At 41.7% G+C, this 25132-nt stretch overlaps 1 protein-coding gene across 1 annotated transcript in view; it reads left to right on the forward strand.

Moving 5' to 3' along the window:
- The window catches only part of SBNO2 (strawberry notch homolog 2), a 216497-nt gene that overhangs the window by 187186 nt on the left and 4179 nt on the right, over positions 1-25132 (forward strand). The window contains 2 exon segments of the mRNA XM_030219853.1: positions 9927-10003; positions 10221-10411. Coding sequence (XP_030075713.1) covers positions 9927-10003; positions 10221-10411 — 268 coding nt within the window.

The following is a 25132-nucleotide window of genomic DNA, read 5'->3' on the forward strand; positions in this document are numbered from 1 at the left end:
CCTCCAAGGTTCAATCCTTTCTCTGCTCCAGTTTAATCTGTATTTGATGATATTCTTTTACTCTATCTCACCGACTTGGATACTCTTTTAATAGCCCAGCTAGCAGACTGTCTAGATGAAATTGCAAATGGCTTTCTGAGAATCAGCTGGGCTTAAAACAAGGAAAAGGCAGTGGCATGTTGGATCACAGGCTGCCCTTCTTAACCTTCAGATGCTCTTTCTTTAATGGGTAGTTTTATCCCTCCTGTTGACACCTTTTGCTATCACCTTACATTACCAACTGTTCTTTAGACCCCAAATATCCATCATGCTCAAACAGGCATTACTTGTCTTGATTATTGTAATATCGTCTATTTTGGCAGCTCTCGTTCAAATCTGAAAAGGCTTCAGTCAGTACAGATCACAGTGATTAAACTTGTCTGTCATTCTTGTAAATTTGATCGTTTCTCCTCCATTTCAAAAATTCCACTGGTTACCAATAGAATAGCGTATCATTTTAAAATTGCTTATTTTCACTTTTAAAGCCTTTTGGATTGGGCTTCTGGAGTATCTCGCAACATTGATCATTCCCTCTTCTACTATCTTCTTTGTTCTATCAATGATTACCATCTAGTCCTTCCTAACCCAAAGGCCACACAGTTTGAATGTACACGTTACTGTGCTTTCTTTTCCCTTTTTTTTGGAATGCTCTTCCTCTCCGGGCTGAATCGTCTTTTAAACTGTTTAAGGTAGCTTTAAAAACGCACCTTTTTAAGCAGGCTTTTTCTCTGGAATGAACATTGAGAAGTATCAGGTTCATTGTCACCATCCCCTGTTTTGCCTCTTCCCTCTTCCCCCGCTGTCTTGTTCTGCTGTGATTGCTCTGGTTTGATTGCTTCACTCTCTTTCCTGTCTCAAATGATGTAGTTCCATGTCTACTATTTTGGATTTTAATCTAATTTGTAAACCACTCAGTTCTATGAGTCAGCTTGAGCAGCATATCAAGTTTTAATAAACTATAAACTAAACAGGCATTTTCATTCTTCTTCAGCTTCATTCTGTTAGATGGTTTTTCGATCATGACTCTTTCCATGCCATCATTTTCTATCATCCTACTTCTAGGTTAGACTATTGCAATATTATTTACTCAGGTCTTTCTCGAACTAACTTGAAGAAACTTCAATCTTCGCAGAACACCGGGATCTGACTTGTGTCATGCTCATAAATCTGACCATGTCTCAACCCTTCTTAAACAACATCAATGGCTTCCAGTTCAGCAAAAGATTACCTACTAACTTCTGGCTCTTAACTTTCAGAGCTCTTAGATTCGGAACCCCCCACCCTGAACAGATAATGGCCTCCCTTGTTATCCCCTTACACTCTTGCCCGTGCTCTTCCTGGGCCCAGAGCAGCCCAATTTAAAAGGACCACACAGTTCACCTTTTACGTCACTGCCCCATTTACTTAGAATAATTTCCCCATTGATAATTCGCAGCAACTTGTCATTTAAGAGCTTTAAGATGGCAGTGAAGGACCTGGCTCTTCCACCAAGCCTATGACATTCACTGAGGGTTTTTGCTATGTCTGCTGACTCTTCCCCTCTATTTTGCTCATCCTCCTATTACTCCCTTCCTCTCATGCAAGTGTAATGTGCGTTTGTGTTATCTTTCCTTTGAGACATTGTAGGTCTTTTCCATGTCCTTTTAGCCTGTACAACGCCTTGCCCTGCGAGTCAGTTAAGATGGTGTAACAAATACAAAATAGACAGACAAGGGGAAGATGTTTCTGGATTAGATCTCACTGGTTTTCTGGAATCATCTCTAAAAGTAATAACACAAAGAACAACTTTGATAGTGACTTTTGCCTTGGAACTTGATCACAATAAATTGTTACATCTTTATTTCTGCAAAATTAGGGATCCTTTTACTAAGGTGCGCTGAAAATTGGCCTGTGGTAGTGTAGACACATGTTTTGTGTGCGCGCAGAATTATTTTTTAGTGTACCTTCAAAAAATACATTTTTTTTTGCCGAAAACAGACGTGCAGCAAAATGAAAATTGCCACGCCTCCATTTTGGGTCTGAGACCTTACCGCAAGCCATTGACCTAGTGATAAGGTCTCTTGTGGTAACCAGGTGGTAATGGTATACACGCGTCAAATGCCACGCACCAGAAAATAAAAAATATTTTTCAGAAGCACGTAGCAGATGCGCGCCAAAATTGAAATTACTTCAAGGTCCTTGCGGTAACCGGGCGGTAACTCCAGTTTGGCATGCGTTGGGTGCATGTAGGTGCCTACATGGTTTAGTAAAAGGGCCCCTCAATGAGCTGTTTCATGGTTCAAAAGTGTGTGTTTTTCCTGATTTGTGTGTGCTCAAAAGAGATGCCAGGCCTTCGTGGTGCCAATTTTGTGTTGAAATTTCCTTGTAGTTGTATGATACTATAAATCTTAAATGTTTTTTTGGCACAAATCAGCTTATTAGATCTTACATCAGTGAAGGAAGAGTTAAAAGTACATGTTTAAATTCTTGGAGTTAAGAAATCACCGCTGAAATGGTTACATAAGGGTGATGCTTCCCTTTTTAATTCTGTTTTTTTTGTAATAATTTTCCTTTCTTGGATCCACCTATTTCCTGACTTGTGATTGAATGATTATGAGGCTTATTTTCAAAGCACATAGTCTTACAAAGTTACATATGTTACTGTGTAACTTTGTAATTCTATGTGCTTTGAAAATGAGCACCTAAATTATTTTCTATTTTCATTTTTTTCTGTTATCTGCATTACTGATTCCCTTTATCATGGATGTTTTAAAGTGATTGTAATTATAAACTTCTAAAATAAAAGTTTGAACAGAAAAAAAAAACGAGTAGGTAGAGCCTTGGATAATTTCTGTCCTTTGGTTTTTGAGGAATAGGATAAACTGAAACAGCCTAAGTTGAGTGCCTTAGTAACAGCGGTTACCAAAAGTCTGCTACAGTTGGATGATGTTGAGGAGTCGACAGAACCTGTTTATCTAGAAACAGATTTGGCTTACGTTGCAGATGCTCTCCACATCTCAGAGCAACTGCAAGAAATTTAGCAGTAGCAGTATCAGTCCGACGTTTTCTATGGTTAAGAAATTAGTCTGCAGATACCGTTTCCAAGACTCATCTCAGTAGACATCCTTTCAGAGACAAATTACGCTTTGGAGAAGATCTGAGGAGTCCAAGCCTCAAAGTTTACTTTAGGATAAGCCAAAACCATCCTCTACATCATTCTCAAGCAAATCAAGATTTTGTGATGAAAAAGGTACAAACCAGGGTATTCTGGCTCCTTTCAGCATTCTCGCTTTCAAACACACCGGATGTTCATTTGGGGTGATAAAGGGGGAAAACAGCAATCTCAAGTCCCAGGTCCCCTAGCATGTCTCAATGATTCCCTTTGGGCCCATTTCTCATGGGGGCGACTAGGTCCAGCTGTCTGTCAAGAAAATGGACCTGAATCATTTCCAACTAGTAGGTGGTGGATGTGATCAAGCAAGACTACAAGCTTGAGTTTCCAGACCTCTTGAAGATTCCTTTCTAGTGTCAGCCATGTCATACTCCCCACCAGTGCAAGTCACACTACAAAACCTTCTAGATCTAGGACCTAGAACTGGAACCAGTTCCTGAAGCCAAATGAGGGATCAGAAGATATTCCATAGTATAGAAGAAAGAGGGCACATTTTGTCTGATTTTTAGATCTCAAAAGTCTAAATCATACGTTGTGTAACCCACATTTCAGAATTGAAACATTGAGGTTAGTGATAACAGCCAACTGACTGGGAAAGTTTTTAACAGCCTTGAATGTCAAAAAAAGACTTTTCTCCTTATTCCGAACCGGCTGCTGTATCGGAGATTCTGTGTCAGCATTTCCAGCTCAAGTTGATGCCTTTTGGTTTAGCAACAGCTCCCAGAACCTTCTCCAAGTTGAAGGTGGTGGTGGCTGCCTTCTTAGCTGGAAAAAATCTGAGTTCATCTATATTTGAACTACTGGCTGATTTGAGCAAGTACACAGCGAGAAAGCAAAGAGGTGACAGCCTGGATTCTACAACTCCTGCAATCCCTAGGCTAGGTGGCCAACCTTTCCAAGAGCAAGCTAGTTCTCTCTCAGGACATAGAGTATTTAGTATTTAGAGTATTTAGGAGCAAGGTTCAATACCAGGTTGGGGAAAGTATGTCTTCCAAAGTAGAGGTTGGTCAAAATTCAATCCCAGGTCTTGTTGCTACTTTGCCAGAAAGCATCTCGGGCATGGGACTGAATTAGTTTCATGGGCTTGATCTCATATGAGATCACTGCAAATGTTGTCTATCCTGGATATCCCAAGCATGAATAAGCATGAAGTGGTGGCTCCAATTGAGCAATCTGCTCCAAGGCATGAAACTGTAGCCTCCTAACTGGATAATGGTAACAACAGACAATGATGAAGCAAAAGCAAATTTGCTAAACAAATACTTTTGTTCTGTTTTTACAGAAGAAAATCCTGGAGAAGGACCACGATTCACTGGCAAAAGTACATATGAGAATGGAGTGGATATACACCGTTCACGGAAGAGAGTGTGTATGAACAACTTGAAAATCTAAAGGTGGACAAAGCCATGGGACCGGATGGGATCCACCCCAGGATGTTGAGGGAGCTCAGAGAGGTTCTGGCGGATCCTCTTAAAGATTTGTTTAATAAATCCTTGGAGACGGGAGAGGTTCCATGGGAGTGGAGAACAGCGGATGTGGTCCCTCTTCACAAAAGAGGTGATAGGGAAGAAGCTGGAAACTACAGGCCAGTAAGCCTCACTTCGGTTATTGGAAAAGTAATGGAAGCGATGCTGAAGGAAAGGATAGTGAATTTCCTGGAAGCCAATAAGTTGCAAGATCCGAGACAACATGGTTTTACCAAAGGTAGATCTTGCCAAACGAATATCATTGAATTCTTTGACTTGGTGACCAGAGAATTGAATCACAGACGTGCTATAGACGTAATCTACTTAGATTTCAGCAAAGCTTTTGACACGGTTCCCCACAGGAGGCTCTTTAATAAACTAGACAGGCTGAAGATAGGACCCGAAGTGGTGAACTGGATTAGGAACTGGTTGACAGACAGACGCCAGAGGGTGGTGGTAAATGGAATTCGATCAGTTGAGGGAAAGGTGAGCAGTGGAGTGCCTCAGGGATCGGTGCTGGGGCCGATTCTGTTCAATATATTTGTGAGTGACATTGCTGAAGGGTTAGAAGGTAAAGTTTGCCTTTTTGCAGATGATACTAAGATTTGTAACAGAGTGTTCACCCCGGAGGGAGTGGAAAACATGAAAAAGGATCTGCAGAAGCTAGAAGAATGGTCTAAGGTTTGGCAATTAAAATTCAATGCGAAGAAATGCAAAGTGATGCACTTAGGGAATAGAAATCCACGGGAGACGTATGTGTTAGGCGGTGAGAGTCTGATATGTACAGACGGGGAGAGGGATCTTGGGGTGATATTATCTGAGGATCTGAAGGCGACGAAACAGTGTGACAAAGTGGTGGCCTTAGCTAAAAGGTTGCTAGGCTGTATAGAGAGAGGTGTGACCAGCAGAAGAAAGGAAGTGTTGATGCCTGTATAAGTCGTTGGTGAGGCCCCACCTGAAGTATTGTGTTCAGTTTTGGAGGCCGTATCTTGCTAAGGATGTAAAAAGAATTGAAGCGATGTAAAGAAAAGCCACAAAAATGGTATGGGATTTGCGTTACAAGACGTATGAGGAGAGACTTGCTGACCTGAACATGTATACCCTGGATGAAAGGAGAAACAGGGGTGATATGATACAGATGTTCAAATATTTGAAAGGTATTAATCTGCAAATGAACCTTTTCCGGAGATGGGAAGGCAGTAGAACTAGAGGACATGAAATGAGATTGAAGGGGGGCAGACTCAAGAAAAATGTCAGGAAGTATTTTTTCACGGAGAGAGTGGTGAATACTTGGAATGCCCTCCCGCGGGAGGTGGTGGAGATGAAAACGGTAACGGAATTCAAAAATGTGTGGGATAAACATAAAGGAATCCTGTTCAGAAGGAATGGATCCTCAGAAGCTTAGCGGAGATTGGGTGGCAGAGCCGGTGGTGGAAGGCGGGGCTAGTGCTGGGCAGACTTCTACGGTCTGTGCCCTGAAAATGGCAGATACAAATCAAAGTCAGGTATACACATAAAGTAGCACATATGTGTTTATCTTGTTGGGCAGACTGGATGGACCGTACAGGTCTTTCTCTGCCGTCATCTACTATGTTACTATGTAACAGCTGCCAATTTGTTCAGCTGGGGAGCTTACTGCCAGAATGAAATGGCACAGGAGACATTGTCTTGAACTGAGACATTTTGGTCCATCAACTGGCTGGAACTGAGGGCAGTTCATCTAGTGCTACAAGCCTTCAGTACTCATCTTCAAGGAAGAATAGTGACAAGGAGGCATGAGAAGCACTGTAGTAGAGAAGCAAGCCTTCTGCTGGTTTGGGTGGAAGAACATATACTAACGCTTTCGATAGCACTCATTACCAGGATAAACATCTTCATGTACTTTCTTAGCAGACACTCCCTCGATCTGGGAAAATGGGAGCTATCACATGCAGTTTTTGCTCTCATAATGGGTCACTGGGTCCATCCTTTTCTGGACCTCATGGTGACAAGGATCAGTGCCAAGGTTCCTTGTTTCTTCATTCAACAGAAGGACATGGAAACCACAGGTCTAGATATGTTGCTGGCCGTAGGGGAAGCTTCAGTATGTGTATCTACTGCTCCCAATGTTAGATCGGGTGTTACAAAGGATCACATCTCATCCTGGCCCAGTAGTTCTAATAGCATTAGATTATAGAAGATCAAGCAATCTTCTTTCATACAGCTTGGCTCTTGAGCAGTCATGCATCAAGGCACTGTGGATACTTGGAGGATGTGATTGTAATGCTGCTACATGCCAGGACGCATTCCACCTCCGTAGGATATACGAGAATCTGGCATGTCTTTATAGCATGGTGAGCAGAGAGGGTGATTTTCCATTTGTTGTATTGATTGCTCATATCCTTGTCTTTCTTCAAGAAGTATTTCTCCTTCAAGGCTCAAGTGGCAGCCTTGTCATGTTTCCAAGGCCATCTGGAAAAGTCTTCTGTAACAGCCCATTCTTCAAGGAGTCACTCATATTTTGTTCTCCTGTATGTACCTCTTGTCCTGAATGGAGTCTAAATTTGCTTGTTCACATTTTGAGCCCCTGAAAAGAGCGATGTTGAAAGATCTTACTTTCAAAACAGTTTTCCAGATGGTTCACAGACTTTATTGTGGAGTGACCCCTTTCTTCGTTTCACGGAAACAGAGGTTTTGATTAAAACAGTTCCCTATTTTCTTCCAAAGGTGGTGTTTTCACGTACTGTAAACCAAGTCTTACTTCTTTTTTCCTTTTACAGAGAGAAATGTGGAGGGGCATTGAAATCCTTGCATTTACCAAATGTGTGTCAGATACTTCTGAGTTATCTTGGAGTAACCAATGAATTCAGAAAGTCGGACAGATTCTTTAATCTCTTTGGAGTTTTAGGAAAATAAAGACAGTTGCAAATCCTATTAGTGCTCATTGTGGCTATAAGAGACAAATTCTTTGGACTAATCTTGAAAGGAATGCAGCTTCCTAAAAGCTTTAGAGTGCATTCTTGTGGGTAGAATTTCAAGTGGTATCTCTGACATTTGCAGAGCACTGACAAAGCATTATTGGCTCGATGTAGGGGCACGAATGGAAGTGGTATTTGGAGCTGAACTCATTTGGACAAAGATATCAAAGTCCCGCCCATTTTGACAAGTGCTTTGCTATATCCCACGGTTTCTGGTCTGGTCTAGTGAGGACAATAAGGAAGGAGAAATTATGTATTAACTGCCATTTTTTCGTCCCACCAGACCAGTCCAGAAGCCCTCCCTAGTATTTCAGTTTGTTAAAGCACTCTAAATTATAGTGATCTTGCTCTATCATTGTTTTTACTAAGTGTCAAATTTATTCCCATGTTCAGTATTTATATTTTTCAACAGTTTAACTTTCAAGGTGGTTCAGTGATCAAACAATAACAATATGATACTTATATACAGTTAAATCCCAAACCTGGTCCAGTGCAGTTTACAAATACAAAATACAATTAAAAAAAACCAATCACAACAAAATAAAATTAATATCTAACAAAATTAAAAACTATCAAGTAAAAAAGTCTTCAATTTCTTACAAAAAGGTAACTAGTTAGACTCTAATTTAATCATGTTAAGCAAAGAATTCCAAAAGGAATCACAGTAACAGAAAATAAGGTATTAAATATTTTTTAAAAACATACACCCCTAAAAGTTGGGGAAGAAAATATCAGTTGTGCCTGTAGATGAATTGAATGGCTTAACAAAGGAATCCTTATTAAATTAATAACTAATTCCAACATAACACCATAAAAACACCAGACAATCTTATTTAAACAAAATTTACTTTCATATTGGAAGCCAATGCAGCTTTGCCAAAAAAAGGTATAACACTGTCAAATTTCTTAATTTTGTATATCAAATGAGCTGAGGTATTTTGAATTGTCTTTTAGACGAACCTAAGTACAACACATTACAATAGTCAAGATGGGACAAGATCAGCATCTGAACCAACAAGGCAAAAGAAGATTGCTCAAAATAAGGTCTAATCAGACGTAACTGTCTCATTTTATAAAAAGTTTTTTGCCATAGATGGTTCACTTGGGGTGCCAAAGTCAATGAAGATTCAAGAATGATACCTAACACTCTGATTTATCCTTGACTGATAATTACCTGCCTGATGACAATATGATAGTATTAGGAACACTAATACCTGGATTCCTAAACCAAAGAACCTTAGTCTTATTGGCATTCTATTTCAACATGTTAAGTGCCACCTAAATTATCAAACATGGGTATTAGCATCAAAATGTCATCAGCATAAAAAAACAAAAGCTCATCTGTATCCAACTGAATAGAACCTAAAGAAAACACAAAAAAATTAAAATGTAAAGGAGACAGTAGGAAGCCCTGAGGCACTCTACAACCTAGAGATCAAAATCGAGAACTCAAATTATTCTTCTGTACAAAGTAACTGACTAGCTACAAACTCTCAAAACCAATTAAAAATAGAACCTGTAAGACCAATCCCACTCAATCTTTCCAACAACAATCCATGATCCACCGCATCAAAGGCAGCAGAGATATCAAACTGAAGTAATATAGTCTGCCGATCTAAACATAAACTTTTCTTGATATAAGAAGTTGGTACTAATAGTAAAGTTTCATTTCTATGGGTGGAACTGTGAAGTATGTAAACATGAAAAACTATCAACTAACATAGGTCTCTATTAATTTTGTAGAAAGTGGAATACTAGCAACCAGGCGAAAACTAGCCAGTAGGGATAAATGTAGTCCAGTTGGACTTTGATATTGGAGTCAATACTATTTCAGCCATATCAGAAGACAAAAAAACCTGACTGAAAAAAATTATTTACAACTAGAGTAATCCAATTAACCATAATCAGTGGTACAGACAAAAACAAATTAAGATGAGAGGTAGTAATATGACAGTTTAAATGAAAATAGAAACACATGCCCCATTGCTTTGTCATTCAAACTATTGAGGAGCTAAAGCAGCACTTGTTCTCTACCTCCATCTGTTGGTTGATGAGCATAACTCACAGGTTTTGGACTGGCCTGGTGGGACTAAGGAAAGAAAATTAGCAGGTACGACCTAATTTCTCCATAGCTAACATAATCATTACAGGTTGAAGGCTAAAACATAACCTGTCTTCCCCCCTCACACGCCTTGGAAGTTTAATGTAGTGCATATAGTGTGCACATTTCTGTCTGTGCCCATGGGTATGCCTGTGTGCATGTTTACACCTGCAAAAGTGTGGCTTATACCAGCTTCTCTGTTTTGACTGTAGGTCTCCCATGAAGAAGCCCAGCAACACTGGCAGAAACAGTATGCTTTCTCCTTCCAGAGTTGCAACCATGCTGTGTGGTAAGTTATGTAGCTCACTGAGCCCTAGTTCATGCAGGCTTCTGTAAAAGGAGGTGCTCTTATTTTCTTATCTATACACCAACCTTGATTTTTATCTCTCCTATAGAGGCTGACTTTCCAGGTATTAAAACTGTACAAACTTAACCACCTCCCCCCACCCAACCCACTCACCGTCTTTCTTTTTCCAATTGTGACTATTCTTCCTCCCTTTATCCAGGAGTGGAAAATGTAGACTGATCCAGGAGGGGAAGGAGTGCTTCCAGGGTATGCGGCTACGTCATTACTACATGCTCTGTGGAGCCTTGTTGCGGGTCTGGAGTAGGATTGCTGGCATTATATCTGACATCACAAACAGCACTTATCTTCAGATTGTGCGGCTAAAGACAAAGGAGAAGCGGAAACAAGTGGGTAAGGATATATTCTCTTCCTGACTTGTACTACAACCTGATTATTTCTTCTGTCCCAGAACTGTAATGTGCCATTACCAGTTACTGTATCTATACAGATCTAGTCCTTATTGGAATGTAGGGCATAGTACTTGAGGTAACGGTATTGGATCTGCTGGGAAACAGTGTTCATAACATGATCAAATTTGAGCTGATATCTGGAGTGAAGTCACTAAAGAAATCTACTGTAGTAGCATTCAATTTTCGAAAGGAAGACTATGACAATGAGGAAAATGGTTAAAAAGAAGCTGAAAGGGTTGGTTGCAAAGGTTAGAACTTTAAATCAGGCGTGGATGTTTAAAAATGCCATCATGGAAGCCCAGACCGGATGTATTCCACATATTAACAAAAGTGGAAAGGAGAGCAAACGATAGCCAGTATGGTTAAAAGGTGAAGTTAAGGAGGCTATTAGAGCCAAAAGAGCACCCTTCAAAATATGGAAAAAGGATCCGAGTGAAGAAAATAAGCAACAACATAAGCAGTGTCAAGCTAGATGCAAAGCACTAATAAAGAAGGCTAAAAAAGAATATGAAGAAAAACCTGTCATGCAGACAAAAACTTATAGTAGCACCTTTTTAAGGTACATCGAAAGAGGAAAGCCTGTGAGGGAATCCATGGGACCATTAGATCATGAAGGAGCAAAAGGAAAACCTAGGGAGGACACCATAGCGGAAAGATTGAATGAATTCTTTGCTTTGGTCTTTATGGAAGAAGATGTAAGAGATCTACCTGTACCGGAAATGGTTTTCAAGAGTGACGATTTGGAGGAACTGAAAAATCTCAGTGAACCTGGAAGACATACTGAAGTTAAAAGATAAATCACTGGACCAGATGGCATGACACTCCAGGGTACTGAAAGAACTCAAACATGAAATTGCTGATATGTTGTAGTGATCTGTAACCTGTCGTTAAAATCATCCGATCCAGGAAATTACAGACCGGTAAGCCTGACTTCAGGGCTGGGGAAAATAGTGGAAACTATTATAAAGAATAAAATTACAGAACACATAGACAAACATGGTTTAATGGGACAGAGTCAGCATGGGTTCAGTCAAGGGAAGTTATTTATGACAGCAAACAAAGCTAAGTCTTTTTCGTAAAAGCTTTTTGATATATGAGACAAATTTATATATTTAAGATGAGAAATGAAGTTGTTTTAAAGTTTCAAAAAAATCAAAATAATGAGTTTGATCAAAAAAATTATTTTGGACCAGTGAAGAGGCAAGGTGAGCTAAGAGGTATTCTGGCTCTTATGAAACAAGTTGCCACTGAGATCCATATTAGATCATACTATAACATTTGTTCATATAAATAAAAATCTTGGAATTAAAGTGTTAGATGCTGGGCTTTTTTGGAACTGTTTATTGCATAATCAGCCCCTGTCTATTTGATGAGATAATCCTTTAAGTGTGTCCTCTTGAAGTAAAATTCAGTTGAGACAGAAATATTGTTAAGAGTAAGTATCTTGTTACAAGGAGAGGCTGACCGCCCTAGCCATAGCGTCTTGGTTTTTCTGATATTGAATAACCCAAGTGTTGACTAAATCAATGCAGGTTTGTATGGTAATGGTATTTTTAAGTGTTACTAGAATGAGCAAAGTAATGTCATCAGCATAGCTGTAAAATTTTACATTCAAATTAGTTTTTTTTTAAACGCCCCAAATAACTCATTAGAATATTAAACAGTATGGGGGTAAGAGGGGAACCTTGTGGAACCTCACAGCCCGCTTTCCAGGATTTTGAATAAGTCTCCATATGCTTCACACTATGTCCTTCCAGCCAAGAAGCCATTGAACCAATTCAGCACTCTTATCAGAGATGCCAGTATCGCCCAACAGCTTTAATAAAAGTTGGTGATCACTATGTCAAAATCAGCTGAAAGATCAAATTGCAAAATAAATCTCTAAGTTCACCTATCAATATTCCCAGTAATGTTTCAGTACTAAATCCTTTTCTAAAACCGGATTGTGTTGGTTGCTAAATATTGTGAAAGTCTAAGTAATTGATTAATTGATTGGCACTAAGCCCTCCAATATTTTTAAGAAAAATGTGATACTAACGATTGGGCTGTAGTTACCAGGATCTTGTTTATCCCCGCAACTATAAAAAGGGTTTAGACAATTTCTGAAGGAAAAGTTCATAAACCATTGACCATGGAGATTTGGGAAAGCAAAGTTGCTTACCTGTAATGGGGGCTTCTCCGTAGACAGCAGGAGCATGGAGCCACACTTTCTGGTGATGTTCTCCAGACAGATTCTGTGCATGGTGCTCTGTTCTAGCTCAGGGAGTCTTTTTTTCAGGGCCCTTGAGCATACAAGGGTATTCTCATATTGGTTGTAGCGCCTCCTCCATTTCTTTAGTCATTATCTTAGTAGTTCACACAATTTGACATGTAAGGTGGGGGGATGCGGGAGGGAAAGTGTGGCTGCATTCCTGTTTTGTCTGTGGAGAATACCTGGCTTTGAAGTCTTAAAAACTGATGAAGTCTGAGACCCACCAAGAGGATACATATAGATGCTGGTGTTCTTGGATTGTTTGGACTGAATGTTACAAAGAGACAGACATAAGTTTTTCATACAGTATCTGTTTCTTTGTTGATAAGCTCTGCTGTACTACCTCAGTTGAGTTAATGAAGAACAGATTCTGCTCAGCTGGAGTGTGGCTTGGGAAGAGATTGGTGGAACTATGTACTGATTGTGGTGAAATGCTGAGACAATGTCTGGAAGGAATTTAGGGTGCGTTTGCAGAATGACCTTGTTGTGAAAGAATTATGTGTATGGTGAGTAGTGAATTAGAGTCTGCAATTCATGGATTCTCTAGGCTGACATTACAGCTACAAGGAATAGGGCTTTCCACGTGAGACGCTTAAGGATGGCATGTCCCTGAGATTCGAAAGGGGTTCAAGTCGTTGTGCCAGAATGATATTAAGGTCACGAGATGGTGTGGGTTCCCTGACCAGCGGCTGTTAGTTCATCAGTCCTCTCATAAACCATGACACCAGTGAATGGAGCAGGATTGGCATGCTTTCAATTTTATCATAATTTGCCAGCAGTGCAGATAGATGAGGTTTAACTGAGGTGGTTTTGAGGCCCGATTTAAAAAGGTAAAGTAGATAAGTCAGTACATCAGATACTGGGTAGGTGATAAGATTGATGGGATTCTCTGTGTTCGAAAGAGTAAAGCGGTTCCATTCAAACATATAGGATTACTTAGTTAAGTCTTTTTTGGAGACTAAAATGATTTCACAGACTTCCAGCAGTACTGGGATGTGAGCAGTCATCTGACTGTCAACATCCAGGCTGTCAAGTTCAGAGATTGGAGGTTGAGGTACAATAGTTTGCCATCGTGTTGTTATCAGGGGCTGTCAAGTTCCCAGTCATATTGGTTGGTCCTCTACTGAGGAGAGTTAAGAGAGTGAACCAGTGGGAGGCAACAAGGATGACCTTGGCCTTTGACTTAGTATCTTCTGTAAGACCTGATATATGAGTGGAAATGGCAGAGAGGCAAAAAGGGAGACCCTGTCCTCACGATGGGGAGAAAGCACATCCTTTTGGAATAAGTTCATCTTTGCACAGAAGGTTGTCCAGCAATTAACAAATCTAGAACCCTTGCTGAATCACCATCTCATTCATATATTGATATTCTGGAGCGTGGCCTGCTTCTAGGGCCCTTCATGTGGAAAGAGAACGTCTGGTTTTAAATGTCCTACCTGAAATTCTAAATTTGACTTTAATCGCCCTCCCTGCATCTTCCCGTCATCAGTACCCAGAGGTAACACCAGAGCCAGTTCCTCCTCACCACTTTCTAAAATCTTATCTCAGTGACATGTGAAATCTGCTAGCTTTGCACCAGGCAAGAAAGTTACCAAGCAATTCTCACACCCACCAGCCACCTACATGCCTAGCAAATGAATCAATGATTACAACAGCAGGCCTAACCCTTCCCTTGTCAGGAGGACCTCTCCTAGCAACAGGTGAGACAACTTCATTGCAAGAGAATACTATATGGATGCTAGGTCCTAGCTGCACAATTGCTTTATACTACACCTTGATGATGCACTCTTTCCAGGTGACCTTGCTGCTATAACAAATATCACAAATGGTGAAACAAATATCAGATTAACAGTCCACAAAGAAGATCACAGTATTTTAGCCTATTTAATGTTTGGTGTAGACCACACTATTACACTGTGCTTAGAAAAAAACGGGGAACTGTAGATTTTGTCATCTAATTTTATTGTTTAACAGCATAATTTAAGCTAACATGGGTAATTTGTACCAAAATAAATGTCAAGCAACGCTTTGCATAATTGACCACCAGAACACACTGTTTACATTTTCTACTGTGCAAACATGACATCAGTGTGATGAATTTCTTTACACTGACTGTGCAAATGCCAAGTTGTTATCAAAGTTCTATGACAAACTAAACATTATGGCGCAAAACAACTTATTGCTGAATTTCTGACAAATAACTGGATATGGTGGGGGTGAAGCTTTAAATAAACTTCTGAAAAAGATTGATGAAACTGGTACAACAGAACATCAGAAGGGTAGTGACTGCATGGGAAGAACTTCATCAACCCCTGAAGATCAACTCTGCAATAAGACAGTGGCATACCCATCTTTAGGCTTCTGTGTTTGCTCAGGGAAGACACTTTGAACAAACGTTGACTAAAATTAACCTTATCATTTATTTTTCAGTAGTAGTTCTGTGTTATGAGATCTTTTTTGATTAGTAACAAAGATTTTGTTAAATGTATACTGGGCAACTTTTATATTTTGTTCAAATTTTTGAGTCTTTTATTTTACAAAGTATGTGACAACAGCCTTAGGATCTGGTAACATGTATTGTTATTGCCTTGAGTTCAGTTTATTTGTTGCACATTTGCTGAAAATGTGACTTAAATAGGTTCACAGTAATTCATGTTATGAGGTAAAATGTGCATGATTCCTTTTTCAATTCACTGTGTATATCCATGACATTCTCTTCTATCTACTTTTGTCTCCCTTTCCAACTCCATAGCTGCTCTGCTATAACCTCCAGTAATCAGACTCTTGGAGCCAGGAGCTCTTTGCACCAAGTACATAAGTACAACCTCTCACAAACTAGTAGAAAGTCATACATATGGCACCCAGTGTAAGAGGAGAAATTAGGTCTTACCTGATAATTTTTTATTAGTCGTTCCCACTATTCCAGAACGTGTGAGATAATTGTGTCCATCAACCAGCAGGTGGAGATAGAGAACTGAAAACTGAGCTGAGACATATCTCTCTTGGCATCCAGTCCAGCTCCTCAGTATTTACTTAGACAAGCAGTAAGGATAAACTCAGAATAAACACAACAACCTTAAAACAATTCACTACCCTAACACTAACCAGATGAGCAAATGTGTGTGTACTTCTCTAATCTCTGGACAACTTGTAGAAAATGAGATATGCAGGAAGCATTATACATTGGTAACAGTCGTTATTTTGACTTATTACTTCACACTGACTAAACATCTGGAAAACCTCTGGCGGGCCTCTTAAATAGTGGGAAGGACTAATGGAGAAAAAAATTACCAGGTAAGACCTAATTTCTCTTTTCATTACATTGCTTCCCGCTATTCCAGAACCTATGGGATGTTCAAAAGCAATCGCTAGAGCAGATGAGATCCTTGTGCCGCTGCCCTGAGGACCAAAGCCGGCTTCCAAGCGGGCTGCAACATCCATCCTGTAGTTCTTGGCAAAGGTATGCAGCATTGACCATGTTGCCACCTTGCAAATATCCGCCAGAGACAGTAAAGTAGGCTCCGCCCAGGATGTCATTGTACGCATCGTAGAATGAGTCTGCAAGGCCTGAGGAGCCTGCTTCCCCCGCAAGCAACTAAGCTGACAGATAGTCTTCTTTGCCCATCTAGCTATTATGGGCTTGGAAGCCATGAGGCCAAGCCTCTGTTTACCAAAAAGCATAAACAGTCTGTCCGATTTCTGAAACTCATTTGTGACATCCAGATATCTAATGAGGAATCTATGCACATCAAGATACTTCAAGGAAGAATACTGAGCTTCTTTGTCCTTTCTGTGAAAGGACAGAAGCTCCACAGATTGGTTGAGATGAAACTCTGATGCCACTTTCAGAAGAAAGAAAGGAAGGAACTGTGCGCAGGGAGACCCCAGCCAATAAACAGTCCTGACGAGAGAGCCTGCAGCTCCAAAACCCTATATGCTGATGTAATAGCCTCCAAGAATGCTGTCTTTAGTGTAAGATCTTTCAAGGAGGCCTTCTGGAGTGGCTCAAGAAAGGAGGCTTCTGAAGAGCCCGAAGGACTAAATTAAGGTTCCACTCTGGTCACGGCATACAAAAGGGAGGCTGCAAGTGGTGCACTCAAACAATATCCATATGAGCCACAAGAGACAGCTTCTATAGTTGGGCCTTGAAATGGGCCAAAGCCGCAACCTGAACTTTTAGAGAACCCAATGCCAGTCCTTTCTGAAGACCTGCCTAGAGAAACTATAGGATGTGCGCAATCTGAGCAAAGAAGGGAGAAAGTCTGGGCTCAGAACACCAGCCCTCAAAAGTCCTCCACATCCTCGCATACAACATAGATATAGAGCATTTCCGAGCCTGAAGCAAAGTAGCAGTTTAACTTTTTCATCTCACCCGAGCCCTTTCAATGGCCAGGCCTGTATGACCAAAGGGACATGGATCCTCCACAAGTACTAGATCTTTTTTCAGTAGGTCATGCATCTGCGGAAGACTGAGGGGACACCTGTCCAGTTGTTGCATCAGGTCCGCGTACCATGGCACATCTTGTACCAGTCAGATTCTGATAGCTTCCAAAGGAAACACAGAGAGAGATTTTATTTTGCTTGTGCTGAAATTTAGACTGATATAAATAAGAATTCAATTTTCTGTAACACTGGGATAAAATAACTTTTATTGTAATCATTTATTTACTCTAATAAATTTTAGCATTATTATAAAAGAGAAAAACTAAACTCTGGAGTGTGTTTCTTTTGCCAGAAGGGCTTTCAGTCTCTTCTGAAGTGTTTAGCTCCCCTTTAGAAGCAAGAGGGGGGCTTTACATTCCGGGACTATGAGAATTATTTGACCCTAGTTCAATGTGATCTTTTTCAACGTGTGACCTACCTTGGGCCAAGGAGGGAAGACATATAATAGATGTGTCTCTGGCCAGGGCTATAGTACGGCATCAATCCCCCTCGTCTGGTTGTTTCCAATGGCTGAAGAATTTGGGCTCTTTGGCATTCCTTTTTGTTGCCATCAAGTCCAGAAATGGAGAATCCTATCAGTCCAACAGCAACTGAAAACCCTGGCTGGATAGTTCCCATTCTCCCCGGTCCAAGGAGTATTTGCTGAGAAAGTCCGCCTCCATATTCAAGGACCCAGCGATGTGAGCTGCTGACAAGCAGAGAAGACTTTCTCCACCCAACTCATGAGGAAGCCCACCTCCACCATCATCGGATGGCTGCAAGTCCTGCCTTGCTTGTTGATATAAGCTGCTGCTGTCACATCGGCAAAAACTTGGACCGAGGCCCCTGCCAGAAAGAGAGCAAAGTCACATAAAGCATTCCACACTGCCCTGAGCTCCAAACAATTTATCAACCACTGAGAGTCCTGTTCCATCCAGTTGCCCTGTGCTTCATGGAACTTGTAATGAGCACCCCAACCTGACTTGCTGGCATCATTTGTCCCCACCTCCCATTGTGTTATTGGAAAGGGAGATCTGATGGTCAAATTCCTGGGCAACAACTACCACTGCATACTCCATCTAGCAACCAGTGTCCAAGGAAGATAAAGGTCATATTTGTATGACACTGGAGACCAGCCGCTGAGAAGAAATTCCTGTAATTGCTGCATATGAGCCCTTGCCCATGGCACCATTTCCATAGCTGCCGTCATTGACCCCCAGAACCTGGACGCAGGCTCAGATCCTGGGCCTGCCTAGACTGAGGAGAAGATGAATTTGTTGAACCAGCCAACCTCCTGTGCTACATGAGGAAGATCCTCTCCCATTCTCTAACAGAATGCCTATCCTCTTCCATGCTGTGTCTAATAGAATGCCTAGATACTCCAGCATCTGCAATGGAGTTAATCTGTTCTTCTCGAAATTGAAAACCCAACAACTACAGAAAATGGAGAACTTTTTCTGTCACCGCCACATTGTCCAAATAGGACAAAGCGTGAATGAGCTAGTCTTCGAGATATGGGTGAACTCTGATTCCCTGGTGCTGAAGGATGGCCACCACCATAACCCTGGTAAACGTTCTTGGAGCTGTGGCAAGATCAAAGGGCAGAACCCTGAACTGGAAGTGATTTCCCAGCACCGTAAAATGTAGAAACCTCTGATACAGCGACCATATGGGTATATGTAAGTATGCCTCCTTGAGATCGAGGGCAGTGAGAAATTTCTTCCGCTTGAACCGAGGCTGTGATGTAGCAGCCATACGGGTTATGCAAGTATGCCTCCTTGAGATTGAAGGCAGTGAGAAATTCTCCCAGTTGAATCGAGGCTATGACTGCTCTTAGTGTCTCCATTTGAAAGCGGGACACTTGGAGTAGGCGGTTGTGATCGGATGAAAGGTGCCTTCCTTATTTGGTACAATGAAAGAGTATCTGCCTGGTCTATGCTCAGCCCAAGGAACTGGAACAATGGCCAGGAGCGCCAGCAAGAAATCTATGGTGGCCTGAACCTCGACCACCTTAATTCCATTTTTACAAGGAGACTGCAAGAAGAGAGCAACCAGGCGGGAGAACTCGAATTTGTAACCTTTTTTAAGAACATCCAGAATCCACTGGTTCGATGTGATTTTGGCCCACACTTCCTGAAGACATTCTCCCACCAGAGAAAGAGAAGAGTGGACTAGCTTTGCAGCATTGAGAAGCTCAGGAGGCAATGAGCAATCTAGCTGACTGAGAGGAGGACTTCCTGGCCGCATGCCTGAAAGCGGGACGTTTGACAGTATTGCTGATGACCAGGCCGGTACCGTCTGCTGGCTCAAGATTGAGAGCCCCCTGAATACAAGCAACATGGCTTATCCTCTAGCAAATGCTATGGTTGTTTCTCCCCGTTCTTTCACCATGTTACTGAGTTTTTCTCCAAATAGCCACATGCCCTGAAAGGAAGGTTTAACTAGACTTTGAAGCTGCATACACTGCCCAATGCCACAACTAGGGTTGCTGCTGTGCAGTGATAGCCAAAGACATATTGCAGGCCAAGTAAGCAGACCCCTCTTCCAGCTGGGCGTTATGGCACCCATCCTGTGTTGCTGACTGTTGATGCCACTTCAGACATGGTCTTGCCATGAACGAGCTGCACACTGTCACTTGAAGGCCCAGAGAGGCCACTTAGAAGGCTGAAACAAGCTTTTGAGCTTCCTATCCTGTAGGTCTTTTAGGGCAAATCCTTCTTAGACTGGCACGGTGGTCTTCTTAGTCACCACCTTAACCAGGGAACACACCCTGAGAAACTGCAATTTATCTTTCTCCTCCAGAACTAACTGGTAGAGGCGAGCCAAGGCTCTTCCTACTCTCAGGCCGCATCCATTGAGACCCATTCTGCTGTAGTCCAGGTCCTGAATGCCTGGAAGCATCAGGAAGGCCTTAGAAGGACTTCTAAACCCCCTTATAATCAACAAAGATGGAAATCCTGCTGCTGAAGCAGAAGGCTTCTCAGTGGAATGTACCACCAGTGCATCAGAAATAAGAGTACTGAGCTCATCCTTATGAAACAACCTCAGATCATCCCCCAACTCAGGAGGGGGTGCTTTCTTCTCTAACTGCTCCTTTAATGATGGCTTCTCCGAGTAGACCGAGGCCACATCAGATAATGAGGGAGAAACGCCTCCTCAGCCCACTCCTTGAGGTCTAAACGAGATCTCTTAGGAGCCGGAGGAGCAGCGAGGTGAGAAACTGAAGCACCTTGCAGCAACTCTGACAATCGCTGCTTCAGTAAGCAGGCCTAGTGTAACAGCAATATAAACTCCACAAAAAACAAAGATCCCGATGCAGCTGAATGCTCCACTGGACCCTGAGACTGTAAAATGGCAGCTGTGCTCTGCGCAGGATCAGCCAGAGGCTGCTCCTTACTGCCAGTTATAAAATGGTGCTTGTTCCATGTTCTCCTGCATCAAACTGCGCATCAGCACTGCCGGAGATCCCAAAGACTATGGCATATTCGGGTGCTGCCGATGACCATTTCCTCCGCTTGCACACATTGCAATGCCCTGACGCCAGCCAGCAGGTTCCACTGCAGGAACACCGCTTAACTGCCACCGTGGGAGTCGCCTTTCACCACAGCTGTCACCAGCGCAGCACAACATGGCCCTATCGATGAGTCGGGATATCTCCCCTGCACCAAGTAGAACTTGCAGCCCTCCAAGCAGTTCCTTTTTGTTAATTTGCAAATGTCAATAAACATTAAAAGACTCTTTGAATAAAGATGCAGATGTTAAGTAGATAATTCAAGATAACCTCAATCAGCAGGTAATAAAATAATAACTGAAACAATCAGCAGGTAAATAAAATAACTGAAACAATCTATCAAACCACATTAGAGAGAGAAATCACAATTCACATTTTAGGACATTTTAAGAGACACATTGGACGCCCTCCCCTATAATAAATGACCAAACTTCAGGAAGAAAAACCCTCTCATATCCATCGTGGCACTGTTACTCCTCTACCTTCAAGAAAGAATTGAAGCTGTGAGGGATCATAGAAAACATAATAATGTGAACCAAATAGATCAAACATTTACATGGGTATCTTAAATGAACTAACTTGCAGCTTAAAAGCCTAGAATTTCTTCCTCCTAGTTTAATTCCACTTGGAAATGTCAGGAAAGATAGAAAATTTCCCATTAAAAAGAAAAAAAACTTCAGAGGACCTAAAAAGAGGCACAATTGCTTGTCCTTATCCTGCTGAAACACAAAAGTCACAAGCAATGCAGATCTGGAAACAACTTCCTCATCTGAACTTTCCAAGACATTAGTTATGTTAAGACTATCAGAAGACACTTCTACTAAAGAATTGCCTGCAGGCAAACTAGTATATCTAGGAACTGGCAAGTAATATATTTTATGTAATAGTGGAAGTCCAGAATCAGAGTACTTAAATTTTTCTTTCTATAGAGTAAGTCTTTAGGTGTAGCAGTCAAAATTTTTGGAAAATTCAGAAGTTGCAAATTTAAATGTCTAGTATAATTGGTTCAAGATAAACTTTTTGTAGCAAAAAATTGAAAATTTAGACAAAGTCGTCTAAACACTCAGTGACTTCTGATTTGAGAATGAAGAGTTATACTAGCCCTTGCTCTCAGTAAAATACAGGTCAATGGCTCATAATAAGAGCTAGGCTTCAGAGACTTCTGATTTGAGAATGAAGAGTTATGCTAGTCCTTGCTCTCAGTAAAATACAGGCCAATGGCTCATAATAAGAGCTAGGCTTCTTAAAATCAAAATCATCTCTGATACATTTCACTGCAGCTCAAGCTGAAATGAGTTCCCAGAGAGCTAGCTTGTAGAAATCAGAGATCACCTTTGACACAGTTACATTTTACTGTAGCAAATGCTAAAGTAAGTGCTCAGAGAGCTGACAGAGGGTGGAGGGAATCTACTCTGTAGATAATGAGGAGACTGGCACCTACAAGACGTCATGAGCAAGAGTTGCTATGGTTATGTAGAGATAGTACTGGGTCCGCTGCACCCCGGGTGAGAACATCCAAAGGAGGGGGCTAGGGGAGAGTTTGGGGAACATGCAAAGTCATCTAATAAGATGCGCTCTGACCCTATCTTGTTTATACTTAGAGCTTGAGAATATGTGAAGTCATTTTGATCAACTGATAAGGTCCAAGAACCCTGGTGACAAAGCTGTGGACCATTGAAATGAATAGGGTTAAAATAGTATATAAGGAAAGGTTTGAGGGGTATTAAATCAGAAGGGAGAAGGAAGGTTACAAGAGGAGGGTGACAGACGTGTCGTGAACTGCTGTTCAACCATACGAATACCTGATTTGCCTGTACTGCTATTGGTAAGATTGAAATAAACTATCTTCTTATATCCCAGCGAGTCCTTCTGATTATGGAGTTCGTTAATTCCTGGACTGTGTAAGAGCAGTCTGGGGGAGGATGAGGTCAGAATAGGTGGGGGAAAACACAAATTAAATACAAGAGTCTAATAAATTCAGCTTATCTGTATGCATCTTCAACACCTCTTCACACTTGGCAATCCTTTGTGTATGCTGCTGAACGTGAGGGGAAATTCCTGTGTATTCTTTGTAGATGGCCACACAGTGAGGATGCTGGTTGACCTGCTCCTGCTGCACAATTAGTTTCCTGTTACCTTTTGTTGGGTGTATTATTCTTTTGATGCTGGAGGAGGGGGAAGCAAGTGACTTCTGCCCAACCACAGCAAGAATCTTTTCGTTTCAGCAGACAGCAATTACCAGCTTTATAACTCCTCCGCCTTGGGGCATACCAGCTGATCCGATGGCGAAGGAAACTTCGCTCGGCCCTGCAGGACCCTCCTTCACTTTCTCCCCAGACTATGGCCGAGTACTTTCATGATAAGGTTCACAAGATTAACCTTGAATTCTCAACCAAGTCACCTCCACCTCTCCTTCCCACAGTCCATTCAGTCAACCCTCCTTCAACCCCTTCTTCCTTTTCTGAAATCACTGGAGAGGAAAATGCACATTTTCTTGCCTCCTCCAAACTGACTACCTGTTCCTCTGATCCTATTCCCACTCTTCTACTGTCATCTCCTCAATCTTACACTTTCCACTGCAACTCTTCCTGATACCGTCAAACTTGCCGTAGTTACACCACTCCTCAAAAACCTTCATTGGACCTGCCCTTCCAACTATCGCCCCCATCTCCCTCCTCCCTTTCCTATCCAAAATACTTGAACATGCTGTTCACTGCCACTGTTTTGACTTTATTTTATCTCAAGCTATTTTTGGTCCACTTTAATTTGGCTTTCACTCTCTACTTTCAACTGAAACAGCCCTTGCTAAAGTCTCAATGACCTATTCCTGGCCAGATCCAAAGGTCTCTATTCTATCCTCATCCTTCTCGATGTATCTGCTGCTTTTGACACTTGATCACCACCTACTCCTTGATATGCTATCCTCTCTTCAGGGCTCCGTTCTTTCTTGGTTTTCTTCTATCATCACACTTGTATGCTCTGGTGGATTCTCCTCCATATCTATCCAACTATCAGGGCTCTATCTTGGGACTTCTTCTTTTCTCCATCTATATTTCTTCCCTTGGTGTTCTGATCTCCTCCCATGGTTTTCAATATCACCTTTATGCTGATGATGCCTAGATCTACCTCACCACACCAGACCTTTCAGCAGGAATCCAGGCCCAAGTCTCAGCCTGCCTATTTATCTTTCCCCCTAAACCCACCTCTCCTCTTCCCCCGTTCTCTAACTCTGTGGATAACAATCTCATCCTCCCTGTCTCATCAGCTCTTAACCTTGGGATCCTTCTTTCTCTGCACATATCCAGCAGACTGCTAAAACCTGTTTCTTTCTCTATAACATCACCAAAATGTGTCCCTTCCTTTCTAAGCACACTATCAAAAACCTTATCCACACTCTTATCAGTTCTCGCTTAGACTACTACAACTAGCTTCTTACAGGTCTCACTAAGCCATCTCTCTCCCCATCAATCTATTCAGAACTCTGCTGCACGACTTATATTCCGCTAGTGTTGCTATGCTCCTATTAGCCCTCTCCTCAAGTCACTTCATTGGCTTCCTGTTTCTGCTTACAATTCAAATTCCTCTTATTGCTTTACAAGTGCATTCACTCTGCAGCTCCTCAGTACCTCATCTCTCCCTACACTCCTCCCCGGGAACTCTGTTAATTGGGAAAATCTCTCTTATCTGTATCCTTCTCTGCTCATATTAGCCCTCTCCTTAAGTCACTTCATTGGCTCCCTGTTTCTACATACAATTCAAACTCCTCTTATTGTTTTACAAGTGCATTCACTCCGCAGCTCCTCAGTACCTCTCCACTCTTATCTCTCCCTACACTCCTCCCCGGGAACTCCATTCATCGGGTAAATCTCTCTTATCTGTACCCTTCTCCTCCACTGCAAACTCCAGACACCGTTCCTTTTATCTTACTGCACCAAAGGCCTGGAATATACTTCCTGAATCAGTATGTCAAGCTCCAGCTCTGGCTATTTTCAAATCTAGTTTAAAAGCCCACCTTTTTGAGGCTGCTTTAACTCCTATTCACTTGTTCGGTACCCATGTCTGTTTTATATTCCCACCTTATCCTTTATTTGGCCTATTTGTCTGTCTTGATTAGATTGTAAAAGATTCTGTTGAGCAGGGACCGTCTCTTACATGTTAGGTGTACAGCACTCGTATGTTTTAGTAGCGCTGTAGCACTGCTAAGTAGTAGTAGGACTGACACCTCCTCTGCAACCATGAGACCCTCTGGTGTCGGGCTCGTGCCAGACTATGGAACTTATGTTGCCTGATGTAATCATTGGCACACCAGCTCCTCAGAAGTGCTGGCAGTGGGAACAATGCTAAAGGGAGGCAGTTGAGTCCCTCAGTGAACCGGTAGTTTGGTAGAGGGTGTGACAGGAGAAGGGGCCATTCCAGCTGTCCTTTGATGAGACCCTCTGTCATGACCTTTGATTCCATCTGTATAGCGCTGGACTCCA

The sequence above is a fragment of the Microcaecilia unicolor genome, chromosome 11, assembly GCF_901765095.1.
Source record: "Microcaecilia unicolor chromosome 11, aMicUni1.1, whole genome shotgun sequence".
NCBI lineage: Eukaryota > Metazoa > Chordata > Amphibia > Gymnophiona > Siphonopidae > Microcaecilia > Microcaecilia unicolor.